The sequence below is a fragment of the Cyprinus carpio genome, chromosome B6 (assembly GCF_018340385.1).
Source record: "Cyprinus carpio isolate SPL01 chromosome B6, ASM1834038v1, whole genome shotgun sequence".
Lineage (NCBI taxonomy): Eukaryota > Metazoa > Chordata > Actinopteri > Cypriniformes > Cyprinidae > Cyprinus > Cyprinus carpio.
The window spans coordinates 15,066,527-15,090,412 of NC_056602.1; the positions used below are offsets into that span (position 1 = coordinate 15,066,527).

The window sequence follows — 23,886 nt, forward strand, 5'->3', positions numbered from 1 at the left end:
AGTAATCATTTTACATGAATAAAGTACAAATACCCAGAAAATAATACTTAAGTACAGTAATCCAGTAAAATTACTCAAGTATTTTCCACCCCTGCAAACAGCAAACATCTCAAAACAGTAGGCTAGTATTATAACAAAATTATGGTTTTACAAAAACACATTAAAAATAAAACAATAAATATTATAACATATGATAAATAAAACAACATATATGTCATTTTCTAACTGTATTTAACATTTTCATAACTGTGTGTACCTACAACCTTTCAAATTTTATGTTTATAAACATATGCTTCTGGAAATTGATCTTTTCTATCCCTAATCAGGGTTAATATTTTGCATTTTAGGCTCATATTGACGACAAAGTATTTGCTTTTTTCAAATGTATTTGTGCAAGTGTAATTGATTAGTTTATTTTTATTTTTTTATATTATTCATGTAAGAGACTTTAATGTTTAATGGGCCTATTGTGTGCAAAACAATCCCGCAACCTACATGTCTTGTTATACACTGCACACAAACAGTATTACTTTATTTTAATATGTATATAATGCGGTCTCTTTTGCTAACTGATAATTGTCCAAGCTTTTCATGGCTACAATAGCGGCTTGCGACCTGCTTGCGACCAAGTAATCAGCTCGCAGCGCCCTCTGCTGGTGAAAATAATCCCACTCATATGATAGCCAGCTGGCTAAATTGGTCGGGCTTTTCCAGTGTATTTGCAGGTTTGTTTTGAATGTGCTGTAAAACGGGGACATTTCCGGGGACAACTCCAGTCGGGGACAGGACACCAAAAACAGGGACTGTCCCCGCAAAACGGGTACGTCTGGTCACCCTATTGTTGAGTTGGCCTATAAACAAAGCATAGTATAATGCAAATTAGTGTGTTTTATGAAAGAGTATGATAGTCTGTGTTCATTAAGATAAATGTTAGAGCAAATATTTCTGAATATGAGCCAGCATATTTTCTGATACGGCTAAGTAACAGAAATTTATGATTAACTATCTATTTATGATTCAAATTTCTGCGTGATTATTTCTAATTTGCGATAACTCATTGACACCTAGAGGTTTTAAATGGAACTACAGGCGCCTTTTGTTTTAAACTGAAGTTATCTCACAACAAGACAACGCGTTGTGATCTAGTGTTGTGGCGAGGATATTTAAAATTAAGCGATTGATTACTTGATATTGTCCTTCATTTATAATAATATCTATCACGTGACATGTTTTCATTAGACTGAATTTGTAATGTATTTAATCCACCAGTTTATTATATATTTTTTTCTATTTTTCAATGAACATACAATTCAATGAACCATAAAATATTAAAAGATATTTACAGCAAAACAGATAGGAGGTTGAAGAATTATTACCTTTAATGTGTTATTAATTATATATATATATATATATCATTAGAATACTTTTTATTATTTATTTATTAAATATATATATGTCTTCTTACTTATTTATATATATATATATATATCATTAGAATACTTTTTATTATTTATTTATTAACACTACAGAATAAATGTGTGAGAGTTTCAGATTAAGAATTACCAAAAGATCATTGAGGTGAGAGATGTCTTCTTTAAACTTATTTGGCAATAAAATATTACTTGCTGACCAAATTTTATCAATAGAATAATAATTGGACAAGTGCTTTTGGATAACAATACTTATTGTTTCTGAGCTTAAAAAAATTAACACAAACACAAGGGATGACGTCGGCGTCCTGTCACATAATGTCTGCTGCACTTGCAATAAGATGATGTATAATATTGAGTTAAATAATCAAAGACAAACAAGGTGGATCGCCCAATCTGTTCAATTTGGGTTGATGAAAGGATAAATAAGAATCATATTACAAACAGTTTAACTAAAGACAAGAGCACGGACTGGGATTTTAAAATTGCAGGTGTTACTAGCTGACTATTATACTTTTTACGCAACAACAATGTCAGAGATAAGTTAGCAAATTTAGTCAGAGTATACACCATTAAAGCTGTTCACGCCGTTCCTAAGATTTGATGGGAAATAATATCCTGGACACGAAACATATCTAATCAGACATGCCAATATGCATTATGTACATTTATGTAGCACTACATTCCTCTTGTAGCTTGTTTACATCCACTTCCCAGAGAACAACATATCCCGCCTTTGGAGAAATGCTATTGGCCAAAATAACCATCAAATTCATCGAATTGATCTGATTGATTATCACAAGCAATGACGCATGCTGACCAAAGCGGAAGTGCTTTCCTATTGGTCAGTGTAGTGTTGAACCATAGACATAATATACGTCGTATATTATGTCTATGTGCTGAACACTCAACAAACAAGATAGGCTGAACCACTGTCGGGATGGATGCAGGTAAGAAAACAGCAGGAAACCAGTTCCTTTACATTTTGGTCATCTGTCCGGATGTCGTGAAATTGTTAAAAAGCTAAATTCTTCTATCGTCAACCAAGTACGCGCCTGTTATCGGAGAGGCTGCCTCTACAGTTTGGGAATTTGTCGTTAAATATGGTACTTAGATGCCCCAACCGCTGCCAACCGGACAGTAAAACAGAACAGTCTGCTGTCAGATGAGGGATGGACACAGTATTGTGTTCTAGATGTCACTGCACCAAAATGCTACTGTTAGGCTGTACTGGCTGTGTTTTAGAGCCGAGTCAGCTGTCTACGTTGAGCAGTGTTGACATCACAGCACAGGAGCGTTCCAGCGCACGAATCATGCCGCCTTCTTTTTCTTCTTCTTCTTCTTCTTCTTCTTCTTCTTCTTCTGGTTTTATGGCGGGTTGCGAACCCACGAATGATACCGTTCAGCTGTAAACGCTGTAGGGAGGTTGTCCATGTCGTTTGTTATCAATTTCTGCGTACTCTAATAATCTGATTGTCAATAACTTTTACACAGTGTCATGTCTTTAACCCTCTGGTTCACGACATCCATTAGAATGAACAATTTTGGAGATGTTGCTAGATAGGATGAAAAGTTGACATCCCTACTATGCTTCACTGATTTTTTTTTAGCACTTTTATTTTTCTACCTCTTTCTCTGTATAAGTGGACAGCTTCATGGCATCTGTTTGTACATAGTTCTTTTGAACCTTGACTTGTGATTTATTTCTGAAAGTGAAATAAATCTGAATAAAAATGTTGATCACAAAAAAAGAATGAACAATTTTGTAGCTGTATTCAAAAGAGTGACACTTCTATAAGTTGGGACAACATGAAGTTACACATACACAGCAGTAAAATTGGTAGCACTTTAAAATAAACTTGAGTTTGTTAATGGATTAGGTGTCAACAATAAATTATAAAGTACTGTTAATCTAGGTTAAGGTTAATTTATAAATATTGGTAATTATTCATATTTGTTCATAATAAAGGATTATCTTATAAATCTTGAAATATTTCAAATGCGTATGTAAAAATGAAAACATAAGTAACAGAAATTAGCTTGCATAAATTAATGCTTTATTTGTTGTATGTCTTTAATTGCATTGGACAGATGTGCATCTCTCTCAAAATAGATTGTTGGGGAAAAAATATGATTATAAGTAAACAATTTTTTTTCTTCACTCAATCAAAAGCTCTTTTTAATGTTTCTGATGGTCTGTAATTTGTTTTTTTTTCTGTCCCTAAAACAAATTCCTCGCATGTGTAAACATACCTGGCAATAAAGCTCATTCTGATTCTGTAAGGGATTGAACTTCCAGTTGTTCTTTGGCTTTTCTTTCGACAGCTACACTCACATACGACTCATTGCGCTACGGAGAGATCGAAGATTTCCCAGAGACCTCTGAGCCCGTCTGGATTTTGGGTAAGCAGTTCAGCGCTCTAACAGGTAAGGAAATTGCCGGACACATCGAAGGTTTTTTGCTGCTGTGTTTGTCTCTTGTTTCATGAAGTTCTTTGTGTCCCAGAGAAGGATGAGATTCTGGCAGACGTCGCCTCACGTTTGTGGTTGACGTACAGAAAGAACTTCCAGCCAATTGGTGAGAGTCAGAGACCTCAATCGTGATCTCACTGTCCAAGGACTGCATTTAATTATTCATCTGGATAGTCTGTTTAGTTTTACAGATGGTTTGTTAATGGATGTGATGTTACAGGTGGCACTGGGCCCACTTCAGACACCGGCTGGGGCTGCATGCTTCGATGTGGACAGATGATTCTTGGGCAGGCCTTGATCTGCAGGCACTTGGGTAGAGGTAAGACAAACCTGTGTTACGAGGTTGGTGAATATGGTGTCTGCTGTTGTCTGAGATGGTTGTCTTTTTATTAGACTGGACATGGAGTCCAGGTCAGCGGCAGAGAGCAGAATATATCAGCATTCTCAATGCCTTCATTGACAAGAAGGACAGCTATTATTCCATCCATCAAATAGGTACTACTCCTCATCTACAGTACCTGCTGCCTGCATATTATAGGAATAGTGTTAAAGTTACTCTTTTGATGGGTGAGTTACCGCATTGACATTGCTTGTTGTTTTCCTCAGCTCAAATGGGTGTTGGTGAGGGCAAGTCTATAGGCCAGTGGTATGGTCCAAATACAGTGGCACAGGTACTCAAGTAAGTTGGCCAAGTCAAATTAAACACTTATTATTGTTTTTTTTTTTAAAAATCACCATTCTCCTTTACTTTTTGTGCTTTTTATTACATAATATAACCGGAAAATGTTATTAAAGCTCAGTAATCCTCAAATAAACTACTTTTGCTTTACTGTATTTGCATAAAATTAACTACTCTTTGTGTCCATCTAGGAAACTGGCAATTTTTGACTCCTGGAGCCGACTGGCAGTTCATGTAGCTATGGACAATACTGTGGTCATAGAGGAAATCAGTGAGTTTTCTTTCATAGTGCCTCTTTAGTAGGCTTAGATTGAATCTGCAGACATTTGCGTTTACTTTTTCTACACTAATTTAGAGGGGAATTTGTGGAATTCTGGGAATGGTTTTCATTTCATTACTCTTAACAGTAGCCAAAAGCATGATGAAATTAGCCAGTATATTTAAAAGTATAGTTCACTTAAAAAACTGAATAGTCATTATTTACTCACCCTCATGTCGTTCCAAATCTGTATGACTTTCTTAGTATCGTGGAACACAAAAGAAAATATTTTGCTGAATGTTTTGTCTAAATTGTCCTTAAAATGGAAGTAAATTCATCATTCCTCAAAATAGCATCTTTTGTTTATTGCAGAAGTGAAAAAGTTCCTTTCAAAATGTTAATTAATCAGCATGTATCCCCTTTCTTTAGTACTTGGTTGAATCACATTCAGAGATATTACAGCTATCAGCCTTAGCTCGTTTCTTTTTTTAATTTGGCACAATGTGATGGAACATGATCAGCGCATTCCTCCTTGCAAAACCACTAAAAGTGAAGAAGTTGCTCCTTTCAGAGTTGTGCAATGAGATTGAGGTCAAGACTCTGACTAAGCCACTCAAGGGCATCAATCTCTTCATTTTCAGCCACTTCAGTGTTACTCTGGAAGCGTGCGTTGAGTTGTTGTCCTACTAAAATTTCCTCAGTTTATAGTTTCTGGCAAAAGGGAGTAGGTTTTTATCCAAAATCTCCAGGTGTTATGCAGCGTTCATCAATGTTAAGGAGATTTCCAGTGCCTGCGCCTTAAAAGCACATCAAATTGCATAGTTGAGTTTGAGGTAGAAATTTCATTTCAGTTTAATGATGTCACAAAGTCTTTTATGTCTTTGTAGCATCTTCTAATGACATTTTTATATATAAGCTTTATTTGTAACCCCTTCCAAAAATCCTATTTATACAACAGCTCAAAGATCATTGGCCCATGGATATCATTATCATTAAGTGTTTTTTTTTCTTAATCATTTTTAAACACTTTAACCCGACTGAAATCATGCCTGCTCGGTGTTTACAAAGTCAGACGTAGATAATGTAATAGTAGCTCAGCTTGACATTGTGTGCTTGTTTCAAAAGACAAAGGTGATGTACTAAGTGTAGCTTATTTAATCTTTCAAATATTCGATTACACATTGTGTCATTGCTACTTGCACAGATATGCTAACTTTAGCTCAACTACTATATGCAAAACCTGCGGTAGCTCAATTATAGCTGCACGTGTAAACATGCCCTGGGCAAAAGTGTCGTAAGATATAATACATTTTGAGACAGGCTGAATAGTTGTTGTTTTTTTCTTTCAAGGTTGTTAGAGTAAATGACTTATGTTTTGGTTTTTTTCTTGGCTGTCTGTAGAGAGGTTGTGTATGCCGTGGCTGGACTTCGACAGAGGTGCATGTGCGGCTTCTGAAGAGCCTCTGGAAATGAACGGTGATCTAGAAGGGGCTTGCGCTCTGGCAGAAGAGGAGACAGCTCTGTGGAAACCCCTTGTTCTGCTGATTCCACTTAGACTGGGCCTCAGTGACATAAACGAAGCCTATTTTGAACCACTCAAGGTAAATCTATAACATTATCTGTCGTATGAATAGATAAAACACTCAACTGTTAAGATCAGACAGTAAGTGTGAGTAAGATACTAATTATTTTATTTATTATTGCTTTAATGATCACCTATTCAAGTTTGGTTACTGTTGGTCTTATCCACAGCAATGCTTCATGATGCCTCAGTCTTTAGGAGTAATAGGTGGGAAGCCGAACAGTGCTCACTACTTCATTGGCTTTGTCGGTAAGCAGAGTTTTTTAAGCTAAACCTATAAAAAGTCAGTTCCAATAGCAAAGTAAGTAAATGAGTAAACTCTTCGCATATCTTTGTTATTGGCATAACAACATAATGCGTGGCCAATCAATGTCTATGGTATTTTGTTGCAAATTTGTCTAATTATATGGTAGAAGGCACTCAGTGTATGGAATCTCTAGGATTAGCTGTTAATTTGGTACCAGATACTGAAAGCAAAGATTCACATACTTTTGCAATGCACAGATAAGTAAAAATGTATCATTTTTCTCAATAAAAAATATTGAGCTAATTTCAGGACTTTTTGCTGAAATCTGATCATGTTTTGGGTCATATGTATGCAGAAATATAGAAAATTGTAAAAGGTGCACTAACTTTCAAGCAGCACTGTATAATGCAACAGAGATTGTTAAAGTCAACAGACTTTACTTATAGACATATTGATCTCTGTGTAAAAATAATATAATGATGCTGGAATCTTTCTAAAGTCATTTTTACCATCCTGTAATTTGGCTCCAAATCTCGGGTGAAAATTGCCATTTTGATCACCATCTACAAAATAGTGGATTACTCAGTAAATATTCATCCATGACATTTATTTTTTGGCTTTCATTACTATAAATGTTTATCTTTCCCCAGAAAAAAAACATTGACAAAATCAAAAATTTGAGCCGGGGACCTCTGGTTGAGTTGAGACACGGAATGACCCTATTATTAAAGTCATAGAAACACATCTTTGTTTATCTGAACCACTGCTGTTATACTGTGGTAGCTCGAAGGTTTATCTGTGGTTTAGTACAGATTAAATAAATATTAAATGTTGAATGGCAGTATATTGTGTTTTAAACTGCTTCATTATCTTTTCTTATTGATGCACCCTACAGGTCATGAGCTCATTTATCTAGACCCTCATACCACTCAGCCAGCTGTGGACCCAGATGAAGACGGTCAGTTCCCAGACGACTCCTACCACTGCCAGCACCCTCCCTGCAGAATGCACATCTGTGAGCTTGACCCCTCCATTGCTGCTGTAAGTACCGCTAAATGTGTAAGACACAAATGATTCATTTCAGTTTCATTTACATTCACCCAGTAGTAAGGGGGGCAAGAATGCATTTGTTTGATCAAACATGAGTTTATTTATAATGTAGTAAAAAAAAAAAAAAAAATTCACATAAGTTGTTATCTTAAACAATTGTTCTATTTATCAAAGAATCCAGTCCAATCCAAAATGTATCATGGTATCCACAAAAATATTAAGCAGGACAACTATTATAATAAAAATATATGTTTCTTGAGTACTTCAGTTTCCTGAACAGATGTGTAAAATGTGTGCTTACTTGTCTTGGAAAAAAACTGGGATTGAATTGTTCAATACAGTTATTGTTGAAAAACTGCAAAAAGTAATTTTCCTTTGAGTAACTGTATCATCTTTGCCAAATTTTGTCCATCAGGGCTTCTTCTGTCAAACAGAGGATGATTTTGATGACTGGTGTGCACAGATTCGTAAGGTACTTAAGCCATAAGTTACTTAGAAAGTTTTAGTAGCCTCAGTTTTTTTTTTTTTTTTTTACCTTTGGACCACTCTGTTTTTGCGTGTACCTTGTGCAGGTTTCAAACTGTAGAGGTCTTCCTATGTTTGAACTGGTAGAAAGTCAGCCATCTCATCTAATTACCGCAGATGTACTTAATCTCACTCCAGGTAACCTCTTATACTACTTGTTCATAAATTCAGAAGTGTACGAGTTTGCAGAGAATTACAATTATACATACACAACATAATATTTCATTTTTCCTTAACAGACTTTTCGGATTCAGACCGGCTCGAACGCTTCTTTGATTCGGAGGATGAAGAATTTGAAATCCTGTCCTTGTGAAGAACGTTTGCATTTGCCAGACTTTCAAAATTCTGTGATAGAGCCTCTTCAGAGGAAAGAGAAGAATACCATTGACGTCCAAAGCCACTGTGGCATAGTCACCTGCGTCAAACACACAGCTTTCTTCTTAAACAGCTATGCTGACTGCTCTGTGTCACCCTGAGTGAGCCGAGGTCAGGTGTCATGGGCACTCAGGATCATCAGTATGTATGTACTTAGTTGCATTTATGTGTATCCATATTGAGTCTTAACACTATAGATTAATTTTAAAGTGATATGGTGCCTTTTTACCCCCTTAACTTAAAACACAGGTTTGCCATAACACATTTTATGGTTTTGGTCTGGAGACCTGCTAATCAGATTTGATTTAGCATTTACTCTCAACCCATAAAAGTTGGTGAAATTTTGGACCTGTATGAAATTGTAAATGACAACCAAGGAAGGTTGGGCATTTGCAGATTGGGTAGGATGGGCTTGTGTAATTATACAAGAATGGTTTTGTCTTGATGTTTCAAATCTCTGTACACAAGTTTATTTTATGAATATTTATTTATTCAAATCATTAAAAAATTAAAACAATGATTCTGTACTATTCCACATAGTGACAGAAAAAAAAAACATTTAAAATTGATTTTTTTTTTTAAAGTTTCAGGTGATCAGTTCACCTCCACAGCTCTCCAACTGGCTGATTCTCGGCTAAACTGATGATGCATTCACTTAAAAGCTTAATATCTTTGTGCACCTCTTCAATGGTCCGTGCAGCATCAATTACCTAGAGATTGAAAGGTAGAGATTAAATTAATTTGAAGATTACATACTGTAAGTTTACATTAATTAGGTTTAGAAAATAAAATAAACCACCTTCCAGTTGACTGAGGAATCTTGCATGAGCTCTTCAAATCTTTGATGCACTGTCCGTTGGAAGGCGCTGGTTTCATACCGTTCGATTCCATATTCTCCACGGTCTGCTGCCATATTGGGATTGAGCTGCAAAAACATCACCAGGTCTGGTTTTGGAAGTCCAATATCTGGATTCATGCACCACTCCAGAGAGAAGCCCTGAACATATAGAAAACAACTAAATTAATGTCTCTACAGAAAAAAGTACACTTTTTTCTTTCTTGGATTTGTTCAAAATAACAGCATTTAATACAATATAATATTTATATAAAATTAACATTAGTCTATACTGTCACATGACATTAATTTCACTCAAATCTTATTGACCCCAGCCTTTTAAATGGTAATGTACACGAACATACTTTATAAATGAATACAATGTGTTTTCCCTGTATTGGAGCAACAGTAGCACTCACAGGCTTGGCACTAGTGAAAGCAACTCCAGAAAACGCATAGCGGTCCACCACGAGATTGATCCCTTGTTCCAACTTCTGTTTCATCAGAGGCCTGAAGTAAGAAAACAAGACTGATTGGTTGACAGATAATTCGGTTGATCCACTTAATGAATGATACATTAATAAGCCATTCCTTTTCATGCACTTTACTAGATAAACTCTGGGAAGATAACCTACACCATTTCCCATCGGTTTGCAGAAAACAGCAGGTGAACAGTATGATCCTCCAGATTACTCTTCTTCTCCAGGTATGAACTGATCAGCTGACCGATTTTAGTGGTTCTGTCTGTTTTAAAAAAACAGTCTTCAGTACAAAAAAAATAAATAAAAAATACAAACACTGACATGGACGAAGGCCGTGTCTCAAACCCCAGTGAGCTGCTAAACCACAGCCGCCTTTATATGATTAAGTTAAGATCCAGGCAAAACGACTCACTTCTTTTGGTTTTTGAGACACAGTTATAAAAACCACAGGATGCTTCACTATCATTTTAATATTTCAGAATCAGAGTCCGTCTAGGCAAGGCTTCACAAAATGGTTTACCATGGGATATCTTAAGACCGGAGGAGCAAAGTAATTTTACCTGGAAATCGCATCATTTCTGCCGCTCGTCCGCTCTGCTGTAACGCATGCACGAGTTTTTGACATTGAGTAGTTTTCCCGGCTCTGTCTACTCCCTCAAGCACAATTAAAGCTCCTCTTCTGCAAGACATGGCTCTTAAAAACACTGTTTAAAAAGGCAGAACAACGGGGAGCAAATACTGACAATGGCTAGCAAATCATTCGTAGGCAATGATCTATTTACGCGGTACTTTTCTTAAAAAAAAAAAAACACTTACGTGATACGTAACATCCGAGAGGGGCAAAAGTACGGTGGCCGAGAGAGCTCAACGCACTGCAACTTAAGAAAACACATGCAAATTGAAAAAACACCAGCAAATGAAAAAAACATCATCAGTTTGACAACACAAGTGTTGCAAATCCTCACAACACATGCGAATTAAGAAACGCTGCAAATCCTCACAACACATGCGAATTAAGAAACGCACTGCAAATCCTCACGACACATGCGAATTAAGAAACGCGCTGCAAATCCTCACAACACATGCGAATTAAGAAACGCGCTGCAAATCCTCACAACACGTGCGAATTAAGCTGCAAATCCTCACAACACATGCAAATTAAGATGCAAATCCTCACGACACATGCGAATTAAGAAACGCTGCAAATCCTCACGACACATGCGAATTAAGAAACAAGCTGCAAAATCCTCACAACACATGCAAATTAAGCTGCAAATCCTCACAACACGTGCGAATTAAGCTGCAAATCCTCACAACACATGCGAATTAAGAAACAAGCTGCAAATCCTCACAACACATGCAAATTAAGAAACAAGCTGCAAAATCCTCACAAACATGCGAATTAAGAAACAAGCTGCAAATCCTCACAACACATGCAAATTAAGAAACGCTGCAAATCCTCACAACACATGCAAATTAAGCTGCAAATCCTCACAACACATGCAAATTAAGCTGCAAATCCTCACAACACATGCAAATTAAGAAACGCTGCAAATCCTCACAACACATGCAAACTAACAAACCCTGCAAATCCTCACAACACATGCAAATTAAGAAACGCTGCAAATCCTCACAACACATGCAAATTAAGAAACGCTGCAAATCCTCACCAACACATGCAAACAAACGCTGCAAATCCTCACAACACATGCAAATAAGCTGCAAATCCTCACAACACATGCAAATTAAGCTGCAAATCCTCACAACACATGCAAACTAACAAACGCTGCAAATCCTCACAACACATGCAAATTAAGAAACGCACTGCAAATCCTCACAACACATGCAAATTATGAAACAAAGTGCAAATCCTCACAACACATGCAAATTATGAAACAAAGTGCAAATCCTCACAACACATGCAAATTAAGCTGCAAATCAAGAAATGCACTCCAAATCCTCACAACACATGCAAATTAAGAAACAAGCTGCAAATCCTCACAACACATGCAAATTAACAAAGCTGCAAATCCTCACAACACATGCAAATTAACAAAGCTGCAAATCCCCACAACACATGCAAATTAACGAAGCTGCAAATCCTCACAACACACATGCAAACCAAACAAAGCTGCAAATCCCCACAACACATGCAAATTAACAAAGCTGCAAACCCTCACAACACATGCAAATTAAGAATCGCGCTGCAAATCCTCACAACACATGCAAATTAACAAAGCTGCAAACCCTCACAACACATGCAAATTAAGAAACGCTGCAAATCCTCACAACACATGCAAATTAAGCTGCAAATCCTCACAACACATGCAAATTAAGCTGCAAATCCTCACAACACATGCAAATTAAGAAACGCTGCAAATCCTCACAACACATGCAAATTAAGAGACGCACTGCAAATTCCTCACAACCCATGCAAATTAAGAAACGCTGCAAATCCTCACAACACATGCAAATTAACAAACGCTGCAAATCCTCACAACACATGCAAACAAACGCTGCAAATCCTCACAACACATGCAAATTAAGCTGCAAATCCTCACAACACATGCAAATTAAGCTGCAAATCCTCACAACACATGCAAATTAACAAACGCTGCAAATCCTCACAACACATGCAAATTAACAAACGCGCTGCAAATCCTCACAACACATGCAAATTATGAAACAAAGTGCAAATCCTCACAACACATGCAAATTATGAAACAAAGTGCAAATCCTCACAACACATGCAAATTAACAAAGCTGCAAATCCTCACAACACATGCAAATTAAGAAATGCACTCCAAATCCTCACACACATGCAAATTAACGAAGCTGCAAATCCTCACAACACATGCAAATTAACGAAGCTGCAAATCCTCACAACACATGCAAATTAAGAAACAAGCTGCAAATAATTAAAAACACATGCAAATTAACAAACGCTGCAAATCCCCACAACACATGCAAATTAAGAACGAAGCTGCAAATCCCCACAACACATGCAAATTAACAAACGCTGCAAATCCTCACAACACATGCAAATTAAGAAACGCTGCAAATAGCACTGACCACAACGGAAATGTTTCAAGGGGACCCAAAAAAGTGTAGGACCCGGCTGGGATTTGCTTATTGTGCCAAATACTACTTTATTGTGCAGTGGCTACTGGTCAGTGGAGTTGTTGGTGAACTGAAAGGTGAGTTGTTGTTGTTGTTGTTGTTGTTGTTGTTGGTTTTTTTTTTTTTTACATCCTGAATGCATGATTCCTTTGTCTTTTGGATATTATTAGCCTAAATAAACTGAATAATTACATGATTAACTGTGAAATGTTACTATATTAGATGCATGGCTAACTTTAATATCCTCAACTAAATATAATTTCAAGGTTAATGAAAATACATTTGCAATGCTTCATTAATTGTTTGTTAATTTGCAAGTGTTGTGAGGATTTGCAGCGCGTTAATTTGCAGCATGTTTGCTAATTTGCATGTGTTGTGAGGATTTGCAGTGTTTAATTTGCATGTGTTGTGAGGATTTGCATCGCGTTTGTTAATTTGCATGTGTTGTGAGGATTTGCAGCGCATTTTTTAATTTGCATCTGTTGTCAGGATTTGCAGCGCGTTTGTTAATTTGCATGTGTTGTGAGGATTTGCATCACTTGTGTTGTCAAACTGATGAAGATGTTTTCTTCATTTGCTGGTGTTTTTTTTTCAATTTGCATGTGTTTTCTTAAGTTGCAGCGCGTTGAGCTCTCTCGGCCACCGTACAAAAGGGTCTGTCTGCAAACTGCAGCAGAGAACGTCTAATATGGCGAGAAGTTTCACTCTCACTACACTTCCGGCTTCTGAACTGGTTGCAGTTCCACTCTGATTCCATATGAGGGCGCTCACAGGACGAGTGCAGAATGAATGGAGGTCAATGGCGGTATACCCCTCAAAATCCACTTTTCTCAGGATATAATTTTTTGTCTAGTAATTTGAATTTTGTATTCGAAAGGAGATGCAAAGAAATTACACACTGCTGGGTGTTAGATTTTTTAGAGTCATTTATTTGCTTTAAAAAGTCTTTTAAAATGTCAATGACGTCATACGTTATACGTTCATTAGCAGAATGCTAGCGTGTTATGGGCAACAACAACTCGACCTGGTAAGAAATCCAAAAGGACATAAGTACTCGTTCATTCAACTTTCGACCTACAACCCATGTTGAACTTGCAAAACCTACAATCAGATCTGAGATTTCTCAACGGCAATCGGGTGAAAGGTACAAATTTAGCCGTCTAGCCCCATAGACTCCCATTCAATTTGCACTCATGGCGATCGCCCCCAGTGGAACTCTGGTGGAACTGCAACCAAAATTCGGTACAATAGGACTTAATAGGGAGTGGGAAGGCTCTCCGTAGACGGGCTCTGACCATAGGCTCTGACTGCAGTCTCAGCGCCACGAGCAAAAGTTATCTTGCTAGGCATAGCGCCTCGTAGTGCTTTGGATGGAAATGGCAATTGTATTTATATAGCAGTATTTACTACAACCAGTTGACCAATGTGCTTTACAACATAATATCTGAAAACCGCAATAACACACTGAAAAATAAAAGTAAAATCAAGAACAAGGAGAGAAAGAATTTTTTTTTAAAAGTGTTAATCTACGTTGATGTCAAGTCAGCATTTTATTTTAAGGATTTAATCAGATGATAGATAGATAGATGAGGTAGATAGACAAAAGAAAGCTTGATGATTTGAATATTTTAATTTTATTATTATTATTATTATTATTTTACAATTACAAAATACACATTATCATACATAAGTAGCAAAAGATAAATAAAAAAACAAACAAATGTTAAAGCAAAGCAGGCACACATTTAACAATAATTATCAAAACTGATAAAAGAAAAATAAAATAAATCAGAACTCGAGAAACATGCAATTTATTTTAGGCCCCTTTTGTCCATGCACTCATCTAGAAAACTGTCCATATTATCCTTATATTGGAATTGGAAAACAAAAGGTTCTTTGGCCAGTTGCTGTTCGTCAGCCATTTAGGCCTGTGAAAGCTGAAGAAGAGCTCTGTTCTGGTCTTCCTCTTTCAGTTGGAGGAACCTCAGCTCTCTCACCAAATCTCTGAAGACACAGAGGTTTTTCTGCAGCCATCCAACTGCAGTGTAGAGGTCTTTTGTTATCCTTGGCTCCTGAATGAGGGGGACAAACAAGTGTTGGAGATGCCTTTAATAATACTGTGCATTCAGTATCACATAATACTAAAAAGTCATGAGCTTTAGTCAGGATGTTGTTTCCAATGAAAATATTTTTAATTTTTTTTTTTCAAGTGCCCCTATTTGAGATATAAAAAACATACCCTGTTGCAGATTCCAGTCTCCTACACACTTCTGGTACTTGCACACAGTGAGGACATGTTTCCTGTGAAAATAATTATGGTAATTCGTAGTCTGGACAGAGAAAAACGTAAGTGAGAAAAAGATACCTTTCAAGTGCAAAATTTTTCAAGAGAATGAGGCACCACCATTTTAGTATTAGACGAAAATCAAACTGACAAATAAGGAAAAGCAAATATTAATATATCATCAAATTGAATTAAGTCCCAATTATCTTTTTAAACAACAACTTACGAGAAATCAAACAAAGCACATCAAAAACAACATACACAGAACACACAAAAAAAAAACAACAACTAAATAAAAAAAAAAAAAAAATATTAGGACTGTCAGTTGATACATATTTTTCATCTTATGAATTACACTGTGTCGATTAATTGATCTAATTAATCACAAACTACATTTGGTTGTGAAAATACCCCCCAAAAAAGAAATTATTTCATTTAACATAAATTTTATTACACGTTTAGGCTACAACGGCTTTACATAAACTATTCAACATAAAAGAAGATAATTTGAGAAACATCTCAGTTTTTTCATTCATGCAATGGAAGTCGTTGGTAACCAAATCTTCAAAATACCTTTTTATGTTCCACAAAAGAAAGTGTCATTCAGGTTTGAGTAAATGATGACATAATTAATATTTTTGGGATGAACAATACCTTTAAAGTGTTTTTATCCCCCCCCCTTTTTTTATTTTTGTGAAATAATACTCTAAATAAGACACTAAAACTGCCAGCAGGTGGCGGTAAATGTCCTTATGAATCATTTATTCGATTAGTTCAAACGGCTCACTTTATGAATGGGCTTTTGAATCATTGGTTCACCAGATTCGTTCAAAACGCGGATTCATTCAAAAACTAAACACAGCTGTGTCTCTATGAGATGCGCAACAATTCTGCTGTGGCTTTAGTGTATAGGTAATATTTTTATTGGCAAAACAGAGCAAAAACAGACAATATTGTGTTATACTGTATATAACACAATAATATAATTACACAATGATATAGTATATAATATATAAAACCCAGTAATATAACTTACATAGAATTGTGTTATATTTTAAAATATAACATCATATTAACTTCTTATTTATGGAACGGTTGTGTAAAATCACAAAGGAAACGTCGATCAGCTGCTAGAAGATCTTGACTTTGGAGAAGACTGTTGATTTTATACTCTAAAAATGTAAATATTACTACTTCAAAATTAAGATTACCCCAGAATGAATTGCATCGTTTGCTCACCCCAACACTTACATGCAATAATAATGATAAATGCCAACCAATAATTATTACTTTTTTTTTCTTAAAATTACATTTTAGTTAAACAAGCTAAATGTATTTTTTTTGTCGTGACATAGCTATACATGAATATACAATAGTTAAACAAATGCAGTCGATGTGAATACATGAATTTTCAGTCAAGCAATTAATACATAAAAAAAATATTTATATTTTGTTTACTGACAACAATAAGAAACATGAATAAATAAGTAAAGGAATGAATAAAAGCATCACAATAAATACATACATATACAAGTCAACAACAGATGAAACAAAGCTTCATTCAATCATATATTTACAGATGGTGAACCCACATCCTCCTGCCATCTCAACACAGCTGTGCCAGTTCTGCTGCTGCGCTGTGCTTCACAATCTCACTTTTCTCAGTGGGGACAACGTTGAGCAAGAGGATGAGGAAGACCATGACCACAGCTCTCTGAAGCACACAACCTTGAAGCAAGAGCAGGGGAAGATGTGCGGGACAATCTGCCTGCTCCAAACATTCGTGTGTCTGCTCTCCATGAGCAATTCAGTGCAATTCATGTTGTCAGCTTTCCATTTATTAACAAATTTCATTTCATGTTTACAATTACATGCTTTTTTTGTTGTAGCTTTATTACTTTTGTTGTGGGCTAAACCACTGAACTGGTGAGCAGAAGGTCGCGGGTTCTAAACCATCAGTATGCCCTTGAGCAAGGCTCTTTCCTCCAGGTTGATCGGGGGATTGTAGACCCCTGTAATAAGAGCACTGTAAATCATTTCAGATAAAAGCTTCATGACATTTTGGGATGATGCTTTTGAAGCTTCTAAAAGTCAGCCTTCATTGTATAAACAGAAACCAGCAGAACAAACTTCAGGTCTTTCTTTCTCTAGATGCTCTCGCTGGCTCTGGGGTCACTGAGAATGAAGAGACCACAGCAACATCCGGTCCAGATGAGGCAGTAAGAGGTGGAGTGACGGAGCGTCTCATCTGTGTCACTGGACCATTTCCAGGATGCTGCTGTGCTACAAAAAATACACAAACACAATATAAAAGTCATTTTAACAGCATAACGTCATCTGATCTCTCTATTAGAAGTAACAAAATGATCTTACTTTATCCTTTTGTTTCAGGGTTTCCCTTTTTTTCACAAATGTCACCTTTCCTTGCATGTCCTGCTCCCCCACAAAAGATCTGCAGCAAATGCACAAGAATCAAGAATAAGAAAAGTGATGTAATTTTTTTAAAAAAACACCACTAAAAAAAAAAAACAACAAAATAATAAAAAAAATTTATTACACATTTCTGTAGTGTACTCACACAAAGACTGTGATGGAAGCATTCCTTGATCAGTCTCTCTGCAGCAGATAAACACACGTGTGTCTCGTCTGTCCCTGTAACATCCAGACAAGAGTCAGTCTCCTCTGTGATTTATCTGCTCAATACTACAGTTACATCTTGAGTTAGTTGCTGATGTAACTCGCTTTTTATCCAACACAAATGTTCCTTAAATGATCAATATTACAAACGGACAAATAAAAAGGATAACATATGTTTAGTAACTTTATGCAGATTTGTTTGTTTAGGTGACTTACATTCATCTAAAGCAGTGCTGACAACAGTGAATTCTACACAATAGCACACATACATCACTCAGATGCTTGTTTCGTGTCTATAAGATGAGCTCATCTGCAATATTTATCAAAGATTATCCTGCCAGATGTTAAATAGACATTTAGTAATCGTCTTTAAGATCTATATATGGTTTATGTAAATCCACTTTTGAGATGTGTATTTAATGGAGCTCTCCTGTTAGTTTTGCATTATAAAATGTGTTTTTACAGCAAAATCACAAATATGTTATATTATGTAGGTCACAAACAGGATTTAGATTAAGCCAGGTTAGGCCATAGTTCGATTAGGACATAAGTAACTTTTATAAACGTGCCTTGGATTAAAACAATACACTGATGTGCATCTTGAGACAAAAAAAAAAAAAACACAAAGCCCAGACATGCATTTAGTTTGCGACTAATCTTGGCTAGCCTTGTCTGTGAAACCGGGGGATAGCGTCTTTACACCATTTGCTTATTTATTGCTTACTTAACAACTTAGTTTTAATAGATTATTAACTCCATAAACAATACCACTGTATGAAAATGACTTACACACTTCAATTTAAACGGTTATTTCGGGAAACAAAATTCTCACCGTTGCCTCTCCACACAAGCCGCCATCTTGCCAACAACATCTCGTTTTGACAGATCGCGTGGTTCTGTGTGATTTGGACAACTTGTAAGCACTTGTAACCATGATGTCTATGTTTGTATATATATATATATATATATATATATATATATATATAGATATATATATGATATATATATAGATATATATAGATTAGATATACATAATAAAGGCCTTTATTATGTATATCTATGCTTGTAACATCCTCACACTTTCCTACGGTGCCCGCGAAAGGACAGATCAATTGCGATTAATCACGAATCCGACGTCGCTGATTAGAAACGGCGGTGACACAGTTGTTTATAAAGGTTTATTTATATCTGCTTCACACTTTAGATTATGTAGTTATGCAATGCTGTAGTGAAGTACTAATATTTATTGTAATCATTTTTGTGCCTTTTAATTAGTTTAAATGCCTTTATCTAGTTTAAATGCAGTTATGTATGTATATCATGTCCTTAAAGCTAGACTAAAAAAAATAAAAAAAAAAAAACAAACGAACATTATAAAAATAGACCAACAAATGTACCTTCTATGACTAGATAGATAGATAGATAGATAGATGTGTGTATCTTGTTATTATTGTGAAATATTTATTTTTGACTTTTAGCCAGTTTTCACAAAAAAGTGCATCTGTAAAATGCAAAGTGAGGCTGTTCAGACCTTTCAGGAGAAACCACAAAGAACTCCACCTGCTCAAGATCAATACAAGGGTTTGGAGTAAAATGGGGTGAGTACATGAAAATGCTTTATTTTGGCTGAATCATTCATTTCATGTTGCATATACTGTAGCACTTTTAGTTAGGTTTTGTTTGTTTGTTTGTTTGTTTTGGGGGGTGGGGGATGGGGGTAGCAAAAGCCATTTTTGTACATTATTTCTGATTATTTTTTTTTTTTTTTTTTAAATGGAAAATATACAGAAAATAATAGAACAAATGCCTGCTTATAAGGTTCCATTATTTCTGATTATTCATGAAAAAAAAATGTGGAAAACGTTTATTTCATAGCAGTTTTTCTGTAAAAATGTAACTTAACTGCTCATGTTGTAGGCTTCTGGGTTCATTTGTAAATGTCAGCTAAACTAAAAGCTACTGTATGTAGGCCTATGTTTAAGGAGGAGCACAAAGTTTTATTTTCTTTTTCTTCAAAGAGGGATATCACCAAAAATAATTGAAAACCACTGATAAAGGGTTAAAATGCTGGACTTTTCTATTGATGGCGGGTCATGCTGTCAGACTCTGCTCTTGTGACAGTGTTTAAGAGCATCAGCCAAGGCCTCCAACACCTTATCCACATTGGCCTTGCTGCTGTTACATCCCATCAATCCCACACGCAATACCTGTAAAAAAAAATATGAGAAACAAAACAGTTACTGACCATTGTGTCTTTTTAACACACAATGTAAATGCACGGGAACGGCTTGTTGTCCTGACGTTTGTCAGTTATGATTAATTGAAACCAATAGCTTCTCACCATGCCAGCAGATGGTCCAAGACCCCCAGAGATTTCAATGTTAAAGGTCTTCATAATATACCCTGTGATTTCTCGCCAGTCATATCCGGGGGGAGCTACTATTGTGGTAACTGTTGGCAGTCTTGCTTTCTATAAGACACAAGATGTTTTCAGAAAATGTAATGTGAGTTATGGTAATTCGATATACTGTATGTGAGATCTGTTGTGATGTTTGAGGCTTCTTTTCTGCCAACCTTCTCCTGCACAAACAGTTTTAGGCCCATTTCTTCTAAGCCTTTATGGAAGTACTCTGCAACCTCTTTGTGCCGTTTCCATGAGTTCTCAAGACCCTATAAAAATAAAATATATGGTAAACATATGTTCTTTTTTACAAAATTCACATTTCTCAGAGTATTCAAGTGCAGAATATGATCTCACAGTCTCTGCGAGGATGGCCAGACTCTCACGCAGACCATAGAAAGAAGATACAGGTCCAGTGTGGTGATAACTGCACAGTCAGAGAAACTTTAACATACAGTATATGCACAATATTTTATTATCATTTAGTGATAGAGAATTGACTTCAGAGGTCTGAGCATATTGATTTCTGTCTTCTTGGACTACTTTGTTTTCTAACTTAACATGAATGAGGCCTCCAGTGTTTAATGAGCTGTTATATAAGTGCTTGTTAAATGTGATGAATGGTTCTTACGCGCGCACAGGCTTGTCATCACAACCCCAGTAATTTGCCAGCCAGCTCATATCCAAGAAGTAAGAGATTGGTTTTGTCCTCCTGTTAAATATTTTCTGGCTGTTTTGTCAAAAAAAGAGAATTTGTCACACATTGAATTAAAAAATTAATTAATTAATTAATTAATCTGGCTTGAAGCTGTTTTGTCTCACCATGCTCTCTCACTGAAGGAGATTGGTGCAGTTCCTGGAGGTGCGTTCAAAACCTTCTGAGAGCCAGTATACATAATGTCAATGCCTAGTGATACAACAAGTGCATTGTAAATCCTGGACCCCATGCAGGCAGTGTTTATAGTACCAGAGCATGTAATGTGATGATACCTTGCTCATCCATGCAGATAGGAGTTCCTCCCAGTGCCGCTACTGAATCAACCAGAAATAAACAGTTGTACCTGAATTACAGAACAGAAAAAAAAGAAAAGAAAAAAAAAAAATGGGTAACACTTTAGTTTAGGGACCAATTCTCACAGTAACTAGCTGCTTATTAGCATGCCTTTTTATTAACATATTGGCTGTTTATTAGTACTTATAAAGTACATATACTGCTTGATCATATTCTGCATCCCTAATCCTACCTAAATTTAACAACTGCCTTACCAGCTATTAACAAGCAGCAAATTAGGTGATTGAGGCAAACGTTGTAGCTGATGGTTTGTTAATGGCAAGAATTGGATCTTAAAAAAAAGTGTGTCCAAAAAACAAAATAAATATGTGATATTATGTAATACATAAATATAAATATCTAAAATAACTCACACTTATTATAAAAAGTTTCTGGTTTAACTGATTTGCAGCTTGTTAGTTGCAATAATATTTTAGTATCGCTGATATACTATTAGTTTTTGCAAATATATTGATTTTTAGTTTTAGTTTTTTATATTTATTTAGTTTTATCAGTTTTATTAGCATTGTCTGTGTTTTACATTATATTTAATTTTAAAGTTTAGGGGATAGGGACATTCTTATTCTTGACAGCATTTAATTGGACACAAATCTGTGTATTCCAACCAACATGAATAAATCTATCCTCTGCTTGCCAGAAGAGGAAGACTTTCATACCTGCCAAAGGTCAATTCTTAGAAGTACCCTACAATAGAGGTGACCACAAAGTTAGTAAAAATTAGTGCTGTCAAATGATTAATCGCATCCAAAATAAAAGTTTTAAATAAGTAAATGTATGTATGTGTACTGTTTATTTATTATGTATATATAAATACACACACATTCAGTTTATATTTTGAAAATATTTACACGTGTATATTTATATAACTATTTTATATTATATATAAATATATTTAATATATAAACATAACATAATTTTCTTAGATATATGCATGCAGGTGTTTTTTACATAATACATATATATATATATATATATATATATATATATATATATATATATATATTATATATATATATATATTATGTAAACATAAACTTTTATTTTGGATGCGATTAATCCTTTGACAGCACTAGTAATAATGGACTAAAATATGCAAAATGCTGATTTTAATAGAGAGTCTTAATCTGAATCAACTCTCTTCAAGTAGAAATGTCTCACTTGTGGCAAAGGTCACCTATGCCGTCTATGGGGTGGACAACTCCTGTGGAGGATTCTCCATGCAATATAATAAATAATAAAGCACCCACTTCCAGCAATGCCTATAAAACAAGACGAACATGGTTGATCATGTGTAGTAAATACATAAATGGTTAATGAAACATAATTTGTACCTGCTCAATTTCCTCATTTGTAAAGTACCCACCAGCAGAGGTTACAACTGTGTTCACCTTGGCACCTGGTGAAGAGCGTTTGATATCTGAATTAATGATGATCTGGATCACCTTTATAACTCTTAGTTCCAGGCTTTCTAGTAAAAGCAGAATCTGTACCTATTCTCTCAGCTATCTCTGCAGCCCTCTCTCCCCATATACCATTGACGGCTATGAGGATGCTCTCTCCGGGTTCCAGTGAGTTAAAGATGGCACACTCCATAGCTGCATGACCTGGTCCACTCACAGCCAGAGTCACTCGGTTTCGGGTCTGAAATGCATACTGAATGCCACTTTTGACCTGATTCATAATCTGAAAGGAAAACGGGCAAACAAACAATTAATTCATTTCATTCATAGATAAGGATTATGACACGATTATTTATGTAGCAGGACTGCAAGTTATTTAAAATCTTTTATTAACAAGATACAATACTGTTTATTTTCTTCAACAGGTACAATGTTACTAGCCAGATTCAAGTCATTTTAGCTACTTATGTTGCAGTTGTTTAAAGGGTTTAAAGTTCACTCAGATGTGAAAATTCTGTCATTTACTCACACTTATGTTGTTTCAAACCTGTGACTTTCTTTCTTCTGTTGAACACAGAAGATTTTGACAATTTTGCTAACCTAACTGTTTTGGTGACAAATGAATCCCATAATACAGTTCCACATAAGAGAATGTCAGGTTACAGTACACATTTTGAACAATATAAGGGTGAGTAAATTATAATATTTGGGTGAATTATCCCTTTAAGCCAATATGATTCAACCTGGTAAAGCGTCATAAAAATGGTGACCTAAAAAGTCAGTAGTCCCTAGTATGAACCTAATAAACACACAGTACTGTTTTACCTCAATGGTTTCTGCATGCAGGTGGCCCAGCATGGGCTGTGCTCCGGCTGCTATGATCCGTGCAGGCACATTGGATGGTCCTGGTCCAAGCATAAGTCGCTGGGGGACGGGAAAAGGCTGTAACAGACATTCCGGAGGAAGAACGGACAGAGAGGACATAATGCTGCAGCGACACAGACAGACTGAGGCAATGGTTAACTCATGTAAACAG

At 35.8% G+C, this 23,886-nt stretch overlaps 3 protein-coding genes and 1 long non-coding RNA gene across 7 annotated transcripts; 1 reads left to right on the forward strand and 3 right to left on the reverse strand.

Moving 5' to 3' along the window:
• Nucleotides 1-2,222: 2,222 nt before the first annotated feature.
• Nucleotides 2,223-9,139, forward strand: atg4b (autophagy related 4B, cysteine peptidase). The gene is made up of 13 exons (XM_042725815.1): nt 2,223-2,380; nt 3,756-3,857; nt 3,937-4,008; nt 4,123-4,221; nt 4,296-4,397; nt 4,509-4,581; nt 4,773-4,852; nt 6,242-6,441; nt 6,593-6,671; nt 7,565-7,710; nt 8,135-8,191; nt 8,292-8,382; nt 8,484-9,139. The coding sequence occupies exons 1-13, from the start codon at nt 2,371-2,373 to the stop codon at nt 8,555-8,557; spliced, it is 1,185 nt and encodes a 394-aa protein (XP_042581749.1). The 5' UTR covers nt 2,223-2,370; the 3' UTR covers nt 8,558-9,139.
• dtymk (deoxythymidylate kinase (thymidylate kinase)) lies at nt 8,782-11,169 on the reverse strand. 3 transcript variants are annotated; one of them, XM_042725817.1, is made up of 7 exons: nt 11,101-11,169; nt 10,753-10,814; nt 10,497-10,615; nt 10,090-10,198; nt 9,874-9,964; nt 9,419-9,616; nt 8,782-9,329 (listed from the first exon to the last, which is right to left on the reverse strand). In XM_042725817.1, exons 2-7 carry the CDS (start codon nt 10,764-10,766, stop codon nt 9,219-9,221), a joined length of 642 nt encoding a protein of 213 aa, XP_042581751.1. In that variant the 5' UTR covers nt 10,767-10,814; nt 11,101-11,169; the 3' UTR covers nt 8,782-9,218. The 3 variants fall into 3 exon arrangements, with proteins under 3 accessions (XP_042581751.1, XP_042581750.1, XP_042581752.1); XM_042725816.1 differs by lacking the exon at nt 11,101-11,169 and having other exon boundaries at nt 10,753-11,048; XM_042725818.1 differs by lacking the exons at nt 10,753-10,814; nt 11,101-11,169 and having other exon boundaries at nt 10,497-10,739.
• Nucleotides 11,170-15,659: 4,490 nt separating this feature from the next.
• LOC122137670 lies at nt 15,660-18,925 on the reverse strand. Of its 2 annotated transcripts, XR_006155014.1 has the most exons (5): nt 18,810-18,903; nt 17,919-17,992; nt 17,714-17,792; nt 17,471-17,623; nt 15,660-17,352 (listed from the first exon to the last, which is right to left on the reverse strand). It is a non-coding gene; the product is annotated as an uncharacterized LOC122137670 (long non-coding RNA). The 2 variants fall into 2 exon arrangements; XR_006155013.1 differs by having other exon boundaries at nt 15,660-17,623; nt 18,810-18,925.
• Nucleotides 18,926-19,749: 824 nt separating this feature from the next.
• Nucleotides 19,750-23,876, reverse strand: agxta (alanine--glyoxylate and serine--pyruvate aminotransferase a). Its single transcript, XM_042725821.1, has 11 exons — nt 23,676-23,876; nt 22,941-23,133; nt 22,782-22,846; nt 22,609-22,709; nt 21,369-21,439; nt 21,201-21,285; nt 21,010-21,108; nt 20,736-20,805; nt 20,552-20,647; nt 20,319-20,447; nt 19,750-20,184 (listed from the first exon to the last, which is right to left on the reverse strand). The coding sequence occupies exons 1-11, from the start codon at nt 23,832-23,834 to the stop codon at nt 20,077-20,079; spliced, it is 1,176 nt and encodes a 391-aa protein (XP_042581755.1). The 5' UTR covers nt 23,835-23,876; the 3' UTR covers nt 19,750-20,076.
• Between the last annotated feature and the right edge of the window lie 10 nt (nt 23,877-23,886).